General features: G+C 35.8%; 1 protein-coding gene across 1 annotated transcript in view; it reads left to right on the forward strand.

Annotated features, from left to right (window-relative positions):
- Rok (Rho associated coiled-coil containing protein kinase) overlaps nt 1-13,877 on the forward strand; it is a 165,018-nt gene that overhangs the window by 107,159 nt on the left and 43,982 nt on the right. The window contains exons 22-25 of the mRNA XM_089233880.1: nt 2,945-3,105; nt 4,985-5,169; nt 7,624-7,693; nt 11,798-11,880. Coding sequence (XP_089090006.1) covers nt 2,945-3,105; nt 4,985-5,169; nt 7,624-7,693; nt 11,798-11,880 — 499 coding nt within the window. The remainder of the gene's footprint in view (nt 1-2,944; nt 3,106-4,984; nt 5,170-7,623; nt 7,694-11,797; nt 11,881-13,877) is intronic.

Below are 13,877 nucleotides of genomic sequence, written 5' to 3' on the forward strand. Positions count from 1 at the left end.
ATTAGTTTGTAAAATCGAAAGAGAGAGTGTGAATGGGAGAGACACTGAAAACAATGTGGGAAATAGAAAATGAGTTTGTCATTCACTTTTACTGATGATTTCCCATAAAAATCACTTATTTTTGTTTGCTTCATTGCAACATTTTGGTAAATATAAGATTCCATGGGATTGATGTAGGATAACATTCCATGCGAATCTTGCTTCGCTGAAATATTTTCAGGATGGTGGAACGCTGCTGGAACTACTTGGCGTAGAAGCGATCATTTGCTGACCTTTGATTACAGAACTGAATGTAGTTTTTTGAGGCTCATATTTTTGGGAATTAATGTTTTTGTTAGGCCAGGATTACACTATAAAAGTTTGATAAAAGTCCTTTTATAAAACTTTAAAAATCCAACCAATAAAATTATTGGTTACATTCTAGGAAAGGGGACTTGTGACCTTATTAGTTAAATTTTTCAAGTTTTATGAAACTTCTACAGTGTAATCCCAGCCTTAGAGCGATTTTGCACATCTATTTCTTTAAAAAAAAATTTTCATCCACTTTTCAAGCACAATCTTTTCCATTTTGTTGACATTGCAAAGAGGAAAGTAGAGAAACAGCAGTTCTCTGAAATGGAGTTCGATCGACTCTCAACTTAGAAATGGCCTATCAATAACCTAACGTATAATAACATTTCTAAAACTACCAGTTTATCTAATCATAATGCACAATGATTGAATTATACATTGTCAAAGCATCTTCTATTCATGGTCACCTGTGCCAACAATTCAACCCTCTTTCCTGGCACATGTTCACAAACCATCTGTATGTTGGTGATTGACTCTTAAGGTACATAAAACGTCTGAATTGAAATTTATTTTGATTGCAAGAGGAACTCTGATTGGGTTGGAAGAGTAAAATTATCAAAAAAAAAAAAGTGGAAGAAGGAAAACAAAGTTTGTAAAATAAATTTGATAGAAGTGAGAGAGTAACAGAAGTTTCATTGACTTAAACTAATTGAAAATTATTTCTGTCCACTCTGGAGAGGTGCTAAATCCGAGCTGCGAAGGTGAATATATATATATATATGTCGTCAGGAATTGTTGGTATAATTGGAAAGGAAGGGGTAGGCAAGAGGTGACAAAATTGGTCCCACATGGGTAGAAATTTTGTCTCGAGCCGCCCCTGATAGAATACATTCTTGTTTCTGGTATTACGGTCTATTTTGTTCCCTCAATTTTTCCTCAACATCTTTGTTGTCAGTGTATGGCTCAAAAGTGTGATATCGTGCTGAAGCGGATTTTAGTTGGTTGAGGCCCAAGAGAAAACATTTGGCCCCTTAAATTAGAAAAAAGTGTAAAGTTTGGGTTTTTCTGGGCCCTTCAGAAGTCGAGGCCCTTTGCACCTGCCATTAGATCCGCCTCTGATATCATGTGAATTTTTACAGTTGGAAAATATTAAAATAATTTAAGTCTAACTAAGGTCTATGCTGCCACCTGGGTGAACTGTGCACCCCTTGCACCCTACCTTAAGCCACCCCTGATGTCATAAAGGAAACAACAATAAAGGTTTAAATATTGTAAGCATTGAAAGTGTATTTGTATTTGAAATTACTAATGCCCCCCACTCATCCTATAATAATTCAAGGATGTTGGAAATATTTTTAAGATAATGTTTTCAGACAGTGAGACTGCAGAAAAGGGAAATCTTGTATTTATTGATTGCGTTCCATTTTCTCATCAGGTGTATTCGAATACAGACATGCACATATATGGACAGGAGCAGGGAGGGGGGTATTGGGGACAGGGAGAAGCTGTGGGGTATGACTTTAATAAACAAAACGGTCTTTCACAAAAAAGGTGAGTCTAACAATAAAATTGCTATTGGTTTAAAACCATCAAGCTTTTATGATCAAGCATACTGCCCATCTCCTCCTATAAATGGCTGTATGATTTTGCTTTTTCGCTTATCTAAGGAGATGAGCAAGAGCAAAACAGCAAGTCAGTATTTTGGCAAGTCAGCTGGTCAGTATTTTGTGAATGTTTGTAACCAGTCATCTGGCTAATTAATAACCGGCTGCGCCCCTTTTTATAAAGATCTGCACGCTCTTCTCTTCCTGTTTTTTTTTCCATGTTATAACGACCATTCTATTACAACGACCAGCAGGACAAGTCCCAAATTTTTTCATATGATGAATAACCTATATGTTTTTCTTTTTGATATAATGTCCGTTTTTGACATGACAATTGGGTGGGGGTCATTATAATGAGTGTCGACTGTAATAACCCCAGACCTTGAAATATAATTTTTCAACTCCATCTAGTGGCAGGATAATAAAGTAGAAGGATGCCTGTGCAGGTGGCACCAGCTGTGTGACAAATTATTTTGCTACATCCTTGTTATAAAGACTGAAAATTTGCATGACAGCATATGCCGTCATAGGCACCACCATTAAGTGTGGCTGCAGCTGCATTTGCCGTCATAGCTTGATGATTGTTTAAATCAGGGGGAAAAAATTAAATGCAAAAGTTGTGTCAGGTTTTTAACTGATGTGACAAAAACAGAATTCTTGATGTTAACATTTCATTAAATGCTAGTTGATTGGAGTTTCTGTTAGGTTTTGAATGGACAGCTCATATGAAGCTGTGGTTATGTAAACAGCTATTGTTTCCACAAAAACTTTTTCTCAGCTTATTTTTCTTGGTGCAGCTCATACATTCCATTTCTTTACCAGAAATTATGGCTGCTTTTATTGAAAACTGGAAGGAACCTCTTTGTATACATTTTCCGTTTTCCTATATTTCATGATGATTGGACTTTTCTTATTTTTGATTTGAAAAAAATATTTGGAGTTAGAATATATCAAGATCTGTTCTGAAATTGCTGAATTGAAAGCTGTTATGTGAAGGAAACATAATTTTCTTGATTTATTTTTTAATAATATGTTTTATTTTAAATCAGCACTTCAAGCAAAATTAGACGAAGAAAAGGCATTAAGGCATAAAGCAGATGGAATAAGTCAAGAAAAAGAAAGACAAGTGTCTATGTTATCATTAAATTATAAACAATCTCAGCAACAGCTACAAAAGCTGGATAGTGAATACAGACAAGAGGTTGAAAAAGTAAGATATTTCACTTAGAGACTTTATATACTATTTCATTGTTCAGAATTAGCTGAGTCTCTTAGCTATGTGGAGAAAAAAATTTCTGGTCTTAGTTTTGAACTTTTAGATATTGGCATGAAATAAGATAAGTAATTTCCATCAGTATTAAAAGAACAATATTTTTAATAAAATTCAGCTTGTTAGTAAAAAAAGAGACTCAGGATTTCAAAATAAAATTTATTTGTGTGCCTAATTATTATAAATTTTACAATAATGCGAATCCATACCAAGCAAAGAGAAAAAATATTTGATAGTCATAGTAGACGGTTATTTCAATTACACATTCCGGTAAGCATAAATTCATTATAAATTCCTCAGAGCAATGTTTATGAAGTGTATAGAGCCTCTATCATTTAATAGTAGCATACCTATATATCCTTTATTTTTTATGGGAAAGTTTGATTTAGGATACATAATTATCATGATACAAGTTCATTTTTGGCATGAATTTTTGTTCACATAAGTTAAAGTATCCACGATTCGTTATATTTCATTGCATATACAGTATATTGCATGATTACTTCATGACCCCCACTATTTCTTGTTACTAATTTTGTAATAACCACAAAACTGTCAGGGAAAGCTTTTATCTTACCAACCTCTAATTCGAAGGGTTTGGGGCTCCATCTGGCATAGACATTAATGCTACAAGCAATGGGTTCTTGTTTATTTTGCTCTCAAGTGCATAAAATGACAGTTTGGCAATCAAATGGGCTATAAGCAGTGCTTTTTTAACATATGGGCCCAACGGGCCTCAAGTGAAGAAGGGGGCTCACAAAAATGAGATTTGATTGAAATCTTTGGTGGTAAGTGAGTAAATTTGACAGATCATCAGAAAAATCACCTGGTCTGGGGCCCATGACACTCTTGACACAGCCATGGATATAACAAATAAATGGTATAACTATTTTTTACAAATATAAAATTACTAGCTGTAACTCACGGCTTCGCTCGCATGGATTTGGTAATCAGAAAATTCTTCCACAATGATTTCCCACATATAACATTTGGACCCCCCTGGGTGAGGGTTAAATTTTCAGAAATCCCATTGTAGTGATGCTCTGTATTATAAAATATAATACTCACCAAATTTCATATTTATAGCTGCTTCTGTTTAGACTCAGCAATGATTGCACCATATAACCTTTGAAAACCCCCGGAGAAAGCCTGTGTGCTACCAAGAGCATGGGTGGCTCTTGGTATCCTCACATCCCCTTCACCAAGTCAATGTCTTTCTGTGAGTATAGTCTCCCAGAAAAGTGGAAGGATTACTTTTAGAGAACGTGAAGAGATCCGCTTTCTATCTAATAATTAGTAACATACAAGGAAAAATATAAGATTTTCATGTCATTTTATAAGTTTCACAATGTATCATTTTTAACATGAAGTTACTGAGCAATATTTTTCTGTATTCATTTTGAACTTGAACAACCCATGCTTCCATTGCATTTAATTTATTAGAAATTCAACATTTCATTTAGGAAACAAGTGGGGGAGAAGTCTTACTAATACTTATAAAAATTTTCTGTTTAAAGCATTTTCCCACTTACAATGTTTTTGATGACAATTTCTTGAAAACCCTTATAACTGGGATCTACTTTATATGGTCCCAAAAATGATGTATCAAGTAAGGATCTATATACTTTGCTTGCAAGGTTAATGATTTTAGAATATGTTACTGGTATTTCGTATCTTAAATTCAGGACTCATATTTTCTGAATAATATCAAAGTCATAATTAACCTTTGACATTTGGGAAAAACTTACAGAATGTTCAGTGTGACTATATTTTCATATCTCTTTGTATTGAATGAATTTTGTTCTGGTTACACTTGTAGGTGAAAGCATTGACAGGTGAAATGAAGGAAGAGACTCAGAAACGCAGTATGTTGCAAAATGAATGCTCTCAAAATATAGCTGAGCTGAACAAATTGAAAAATCGAGAGAAGCAACTAACAAGAGATGTATCAGATTTAAGGGAATCAAAAAAAATTATTGAAGATGAACTTGGTAAAATTAAAATGTAAGTAATTTTTCATTAGTTACGTTTGTATTTCATCCAGCTTAGTTGAATACAATCATATTGTTATAATAAGCAGTTTGCAATTTAAACAACTTGTATAGCCTAACTAACTTTTTACCTCAACTTTACATCAAGTTGAAATTTGTGATGCCGAATTAGCAATGTATCAGTGAAATCTGGTATCCTTACATCAAGTTGAAACTGGCGATGTTGATTTAGCAAACATATGTGAGTAATTTTTCTTATCTGATGTAGACATCAGCATGCATGGCAAAACCAATTTCGCAAATGTCTACGCATGCGTGAATGCCAACATTACTTTCTGTCAGCAAACAAGGAGGAAAGAAGGATCTATTCGATGCCACAGATTCACTTATTATAAAGATATTTTTTATTTTTCTGAAATTTATTTGATTTTGAAGAATTTTTCTCCAACTTATGTATGCAATGTTAAGTCAGTGAGAAGTAGCTCTACGCTTAAAAAATCTACGTAAACAGAATTATTAGAAATTTCCCTTTATGAGTAAGGTAATTATAGAATAAACCTTTTGATATTTAATGTTCATCAGGTATGAATTAATTGGAAAAAGTTATGATTTCATGCTTTTCTTCATAACTCAGCACTATATTACTTGTTGCATGGCTCTCACATCCCAGATCAGTCCCGTAACTGGGCTAAGGCAACTGGAGCCAAGCCACACGAATGGAGGGCTCACAAAAATCTACACTTATTTTGCATATAATAATAACCCTTTCAAAAGGGCTACCCTTCCCGAGAAAAAAGTCTGCCCCAGCATATTGATGGGTTAAAGAGGCAAAGGGGCGATCTCTCCCCCCCCCCCCACCCCAATGAACTAAAACAAAATATATATATAATATTCTCCCCCGCTATTCATTAAAAAGTTGAATTATTAGCATGGGCAGGATGGAAATTATCCTTCCCTCCTGCTTACAAGGAGCCTTTATCTGCATATGGTCAGGATGGCATATCACAGGGTTCCTATTTTTTTATGAAATCTTGTCAACAAAATTTGTGTAACTTTTTTTAAATGAAACAGGAATCATTGAAATGTTGCCAAATAATACAAATGTAGTAGATTGCAATTAATGATTTTGTCAAAGTAAAATTTGTATTTTTTTTCAGGTTATTTGGGGGGGGGGTGTATGTGGGCCATGTGGTTCATTAAATTTTCTTTTGCTTAGTTTGAGTTCAAAAACTAATTTTGTGTCAATATTTAAGTAATCATTCAAAATTTCTATCTGTATAAAAAAAAAAAAGACTTTGTATGTACTACTTCGTTTTACTTTTTCGTTGTACAGTAATTAACATTCATCATTCAAAATTATGGTGCACATTTTGTGTATAGGTGAAAAAACAGTTTGCATGTCAAAGTAGTTGGATACATAGGCCTATTCCAGGTTTTGTGACTTTGATGCTACCCAATAGCATGCAGTTGTCTTCTGTATTTTTAGGACATGCAGAGGCATAAAACAACTTGAAAAAGTCTCTCCACGGAGAGCAGACAGGCCTACAACACAATACTGGCAAAACATAAAAATTCAAGCATTTCCATCTTTACTTCAAAAAATGGAAGCCAGATGGCAGCATGAACATGAAACAAGCGCAACTCAGCAACATGAATATGTTAGGGCCAAGCATACACTTTGAACACACATTCTCTCGCTCTGGCATGTGCAGATTTGTTAGAAATTCTGAAGAGGAATGTGTACAGGGTGTATGTTCAGTTAAGTAGTAGTAGAGGCATAAACAATGTTTAAGAAGCTTTGAAAAGAGGTAAAAATTAAAGTGCTTCTTTTGTCAAAAACAATGACACTGGCATTGAACAGTAAAATGTAAACAAATCCCTTTAAAAAAGGATGGATAGCACATTGAAACCATTTGATTCACCTTGATTTATTTACATTAGACCTTGTAATTTACACTTTTTGCACTGTGTTTTTGTACTGCCTCTAGGAACAATGATTCACCAGTAAAATGTCATGCCCTCTCGTAAAACCTATGCACCCTTAATACATAATTTAGTTTTTCATTTATTCAATAAAATTGGACCCACACACAGCGTGCAAAGACATTAAGACAGTGGTGATCATGTGATGCATGACAGACAAGAGAAAGGTCAATTACTATTACACAAAGCATCTTATAGACTAGTCCTCACCTTGGAGGCTTTGGTATACCCACTACTTGCATTGCAAGAAAGCTCTAATTTATTAAGTCAAAATCTATTAAAACTTTTACAGTTTCTGTTTTTGTTGTAAGGCATTGCTTGTTTATCAAGTGAAAATTTGTTAGCAATTTTTTTTCATCTTGAATAGGGTTACCCAACATCCTCCTTTAAGAGGACATGCCCTCTTTTTTTTTAAGTCATTTCAAGCATCCTCCTATGTTTCTGAAATAGATTGTTTTTCTATTATCTATGTTTTTCTATTTAGGTTAAAATCACTTGATGATCTTCAAATGAAGGAATTGCAAGATCAGCTGGAAACTGAGCAGTATTTTTCTGTGAGTAATTGTTCTGTCAAACGAATCAATATACAATGCACGGCACTTTATGTGATCACAATCAGGACTTCAGTTTTGTGATCACATTAACTGAGTAATAACTAGACTCTGGAAAAAAATTGAGACGCATATATAATGACCATACATCCTGTTTTGTGTGGAAAACATGAAAGTTGTTTTTTTAACAAAACTGGTTCAATTGTGACATTGCATTCCACTGTTTTTGACAACTTCATCATCTATGATCTAACTAAGATCACATTTTGTTTTGTTTTTTAATTCAGCTGTTTGTAATTTTTAAATCAGCCGTACCTGTTTAGTCTGGATTGCAACACTTTTTTCATGTATACATACCATAGATGCCTTGATTGAGAAATCTTTTTTGTAGAATAATCACTTTTTTGGAACTGTTAATTACAACATTTAATGAACACAAAACATGGACAGTTATACAACACAATGGGTGCCATTGCTATCCCTGCTATCCCCTCTCACTCTTGTAATAAACACATATTCTTCTTGGAGAGGAAGCCCATGCTGTGATCTGTCAGTCACTTTTTCAGTTAGTAATAGTTACAACATTCCTTCCTCCCTAAAGTAAACAGTCAGTTAACCAACCTTTTTGGAGGATGTCTGATCCTTGAAGATCTTCGAACTGGTGCTGATTAAGGGGGTATGAAGTGCTACTGCAGCACAGTTGGGACCCCAATAGACCAGGTACGGCTCTGGTGCTGACGGTTTCACCTTTGCACATTGGTTGTTTTCGTTCTTCAATCCACTCTCTGCATTTGCATGCTCTGTAGCTGAAGGAACACCGTAGAAGTCGTCTCACTCTCTTTAGTGCCTTCTTGTTTTGTGACATCTGGTGATGGTATGGCTTCACCATGTTGTAGCTGTTCTGTGTGCCTGAAGAGAGAACCTGAAGATGTCTCAAGACGCACCATGGATCTACCCGTAGCATATCAACAGTTCCTTTAATCCAACGCGGTCCTCTGCCGAAGTTCCTGGCTCACACCTCATCTCCAGGATGAAAACTTTTTGCAGGACTAGGATCGTCTGGAGAACTGGAATATAGTTTTTCTCTGGTTGAATCAAGTCCAAACAAGATCTCAATTGCCTTCCATACATGGTCATAGCTGGAGCAACACCTGAAGAAGCAAGAGGTGTTCTGCGTAAGTCGAAGAGTACTTTTTCCAACCTCTCTTTGAAAGAACCAAACTTATGCTTTGCTAACCCAGCCTTGACAGTTCTCACTGCTCTTTCAGCCAATCAATTTGAGTTTGTATGGTGGGGGCTGTTCGAATATGTACAATAACCATGACAATGTAAAAACGAAGAAAATTCTTCACTAGTGAATGATGGTCCATTGTCAGACACTATACTTTTTGAAAGCCCAAAACGAGAAAACAAGTTATGCAATACAGAAACAGTAGCAGCTGAAAAAGTTGAGGGCACAGTAATCACTTCTATCCACTTTGAAGCTGCATCTATGACAATGAGAAGTGTATGGCCTTCTACTGGACTAGCATGATCAATATATATTCTGTCCCATGGAACTGTGGTCACTGGCCAAGGAACATGCTTGGCAGGAGGCATGGATGCATTTTCTTGACATGACACACACAAGCGAACAAGAGCCTCTATGTCTATCAATTCTCTGCCACCACAGACTTGAACGTGACATAGCTTTAACTGCTGACATTCCGTGGTCCCTTCCATGAAGTTCATCCAAGATGAATCGCCTGAAGCGCAGAGGTATAAAATTCTAGTTCCACGTAATATCACACCTCGTTCTACGGAGAGTTCATGTCAGTTGAGCCAAAATTGATGTAACTCTTCTCTGAGACCCTTTGGCCCGCCATGCTGGATGTATTCCTTGACTTCCAAAATAGTAGAATTTTCATCTATAGCAGCAGCAATTCAGTGAGAAGTTAATGGACTGTCATCAAATTGTCTCAATAGCAATACCACATCCGTTGGCACAGGTGGTTCATTATCCTTGATATGACCCAGTCCAGGAGAAAACATGTCACTGTGTTTCCTCTGCAACATTTCCAATGTGCTAGGTACTGACTTAACTTGGTTTACACTTCCAGCTGACTGTGCAAGAAAAGACGATAGACCTAAAGGCCCAATCCAATTTCGACCTGCAAGGCGTACTGAACCGTCCTGTACCACTAGTAGAGGTAGCTTCACAATGTTCAATTGATCCATGGAGACCTTCACTTGCATCACCCCCAACATTTTGATTGTATGTTTTGTAAATGACTGCAGTCAAATTTCAGTTTTTAATTCCTGCCGCAGGAATTAATGAAAACGGTGCTCCCGAGTCGATGTCCATGGTGATTTTTTTCCCTTCGATATAGCAACACACCCGTAATGGCGGTGGAGCCTGTCCCACAGGATCGAGATGAAGCAAAATAATTTCTGATGACCTCAGTAAGAGAACAAAGTCCCTCTCTCGATGACTCACTTTGCAACTTGTTAACTTCCACTGTATTATTTTTCGATTTTGATTGACATACCTGTATGAGATGCCCAATTTTCTTGCAACTGAGGCAAGTTGAACTTTTGAACCAACAGACATTAGACAAATGTGGATCCCCACAACAATAGCAGCTTTTGCTCTCCGGTGAAACAAGCGTCGATGCCAAAACTCTGGATGCTTCGCTCATTGGTTTCTTTACACGAGTCAATGACGAAACCTCTGATCCATTGTCTGGTTTCTTCCTGGGAGACCTTCGCGCCTGAATTTTGTGAACATTTTCCATTGTTGGTTTACGCAAGTCCACCGGATCTCTCTCCACAGCTTCCATCGAAACTGCTATTTCTGTTGCTCGAGTGAGCATTAAATTAACCTCGGACAGCAATGTCCGCTGTATAGACTCATCACGTATGTAGCAAACGATACATGACGTCTAAGGTTGTGCCAAAATTGTAAAATTCTGCTCAACATTGTAATTCGGCAATGTAAATGGAAACAGACTCTTACCTGCTCATCTCACGCGACTGTTGAACTTGAATCTTTCGATGATCTCGGACGGTACTGGATCGAACTGCTGATTCAATGCTTGAATCAGTTCATTCAACGTCTTCTATGGCTGCGAATCCGGAGAAATTAAGTTCCGCAACAGTCGTACGTCGACGCACAGATGACTGTCAGGAATATTGTGCGCTTCTGATCATCGTTTTTGACATTTTTTTGCAATAAAAAATTGTTGTAAACATTCTGTATATTGAGGCCATGACTCCAGCGCTGGATCGAAACTAGTCACATTTCCGAAACTCATAATCAGGAGAGAAACCTAAGCAGTTCAGCAAGTCACTGGATGAGAGAGAGTAAAAAAAATTTACAACATGGAGAAAAACATCCTGACTCATCGCCAATGTAGAATAATCACTTGGAACTGTTAATTATAACATTTAATGAACACAAAACATGGACAGTTATACAACACAACGAGTGCCATTGCTATCCCGACATCGACTCTCACTCTTGTAATACACACATAGTCTTCTTCGAGATGAAGCCTGTGCTGCCATCTGTCAGTCACTTTTTCAGTTAGTAATATTTACACTTTAGGCCAAATAACTGCAAATCTAGTCAACCGAAAGAAACCAAGAATTGAAGGAGGGTTTTTGTTAAATCTTTCATACACCTCAACTATAGGAAGTCCATTGGGAACAAAGCACCACTCGCACATGCATCATAGTGGCCACTATGGCCTGATAAGAACATGAGCAGAGTGCAGGATGGGTTTGCTTATTGTCACCTGCTACATAGTCTGCAGACTGAACAATAATGTATAGTATAGAAACAAAATAAGTCTGGTTCAGTCTTAGCTTCAAAATGCACAGAGGATAAAATAATTGATACCCTTCCCAAATCTTGATAACTATTAAAAAATGTTTTCTATGCTATGATATATGTCTGACCTGTACTTTTCAAAAAAGTGATAACAATACCCGAATAATAATATTATCTATGAGTCTAATAAGTTGTGTCCACTGCATCAAGTTTTAATATCTTTTGACCTCAGAAAAAAGATTCTTGATTAATGATATTTTTAAGTTAGCATTTAATTTTTTCTTAATTCTTTATAGACATTGTACAAAACACAAGTGAAAGAACTCAAAGAAGAACTTGAAGAAAAGCAGCAGATCTTGGTTGATGTTGAAAATGAGAGGTAGTAAAAAAATTTCTTTACATTGTGAATTTAGCAATATTGATATGTTTTCCTTTTGCCCTTTGGTACATGCTGCCTGAAAGTCACAAAATAAAGACAATTTCACAATCACTATTTTCAAGTATAACTTTTGTTGCCCCACAAGCGGGAATGACCTAGATTCAAATCGTGGCTTGAGCATGGACAGATAGATAGATGTTTCATATGTTCTCTATGCCAGTGGTTCTCAACCTTTGTAAGCCCGCGGCCCGGTAAATCTCTTTTGTTCAAGTGAAAGGCTCGGCCGTACACACAACTAACGAGAAACTAAAGGAGAATATTAAACTGCAAATCACTCTCGCGGCCCGGTGTGACTATTGTCAGGACCCAGTACTGGGCCGTGGCCCGGCAATTGAGAAACACTGCCCTATGCCATAGTTATGTGCAAACTTTATTCTATGTGTTAGCGAGATATCTCAATTTTTTTTCTAAATTCTTAACTTTGAACAGGGTATAGAAAATGAAATTAGTAAATGCATTAAAAATTTGACTAATTAATTATTTTTTCTTGCGGTCAAAGTTTTAAGGCTCCAATATATATGTCCTAATGTTGTTGATGTCAGCGGATAGATCTCATTGTAATGAATCCAATACTATCACTCTAGTATTAATACCTTTTCTGTGTGGACTAGGCACCAGACCTGTGGCCCGCTTTTGTAATGAAATTGTTTTACTTGACATCTCGAGAAATTCGCAACGTAAATAGAAGCCGTTGGTATCATCTGATTGGCATCAGACCTGTGGCTTGCACTCGTAACAAAATTACTTTGTGCTGTATCCCGGGAAGTTTGTAATGCGTATACAAGACGACATTGACATTGTCTGTTAGCTATTCCAAAGACACAAATCCAATGATACCCATTTCATTATGTTTGTACTTTTCACACATGATTCAAAGAATATATTCATGCCAAAATTCACGGCCATGTCTATAACACAGCGTACCTAATTTTTTTTTTGCACACCTGCTATATTGATGCAATATAGGAGTATCAGGTATCTATGAAAACTACTTTCTGAATGTTCATGAAATTTTTTTTAATAACATCTGAGCAGAAAATTTGAGAACCATATTGCATTTCAATTGGAATTTTTGGATTTTCTTATTTTATCAAAAGTCAGCCATCATTTTGAACAAAAAAGCTTGAACCAGGATTTTGAATTTTCTTGGACATGCAATTACATAAAGCATGTTAGATAAAACTTCTTGCTCCATAGATTTGTTTCATACTCCCTTTTTGGAAATATTTTAGTTTGAAATTGCATTTTGAGAAGAAAATGGTGAAAAAAAATTTGGCAGTCTCATTTTTGTTAGGGAAGGTAAATTTCAGTGAATTTAAACAAAGGATGTACAGTGGAACGTGGTTTATTCAAACATGTTTTATTCAGATTTTGGATTATTCAAACTTTTATGAATTCCCCTTGGGTTTTCTAATTTGATGTTAAAATTTCTTGTTTTATTCAAACTTTTTCAGATTTTTTGATGATTTTTGGGGGGAAAATCATTTTTTTGTATGAACAAATTTAGTTTGGAAAAATTCTACAAGTCAGACTCAACCAAATTTATAAACAATCAATCTTTACATACAAATAAAAGTTTAAAAATTCTGACGTAGTTTCAGCACACTATGGATGTCATTTTTTAAAATCTTAATTTCTGGTTCAAACTGCCATGAAAACATCTGTTGAGCAACATGTAAAAAAATGTGGAGCCATTCCAGAAGATAAACCCATGTTTTATGATAGTTTTTTGATGAAAATTGAGAGTACTTATTTTTTTTTAAATGGTGGTGCCCATTGCATGTCAGAATTTAATTTGCTTTTCATTTTTGATTTATTATAATTCAATTAAAAAAAATTGCTTTTGTTTGATCGGAATCTGGCAAAACTCCATGATCTAATTTCGTAAAAAGGCCATTCCTGCTGAATGAATCCAACAGAAGCATTTGAATCACAAG

This window comes from Pholcus phalangioides, unplaced genomic scaffold, assembly GCF_987345545.1.
Source record: "Pholcus phalangioides strain wild (caught in Gottingen) unplaced genomic scaffold, Ppha-v1.0 ptg000007l_1, whole genome shotgun sequence".
In the NCBI taxonomy this organism is placed as follows: Eukaryota; Metazoa; Arthropoda; class Arachnida; order Araneae; family Pholcidae; genus Pholcus; species Pholcus phalangioides.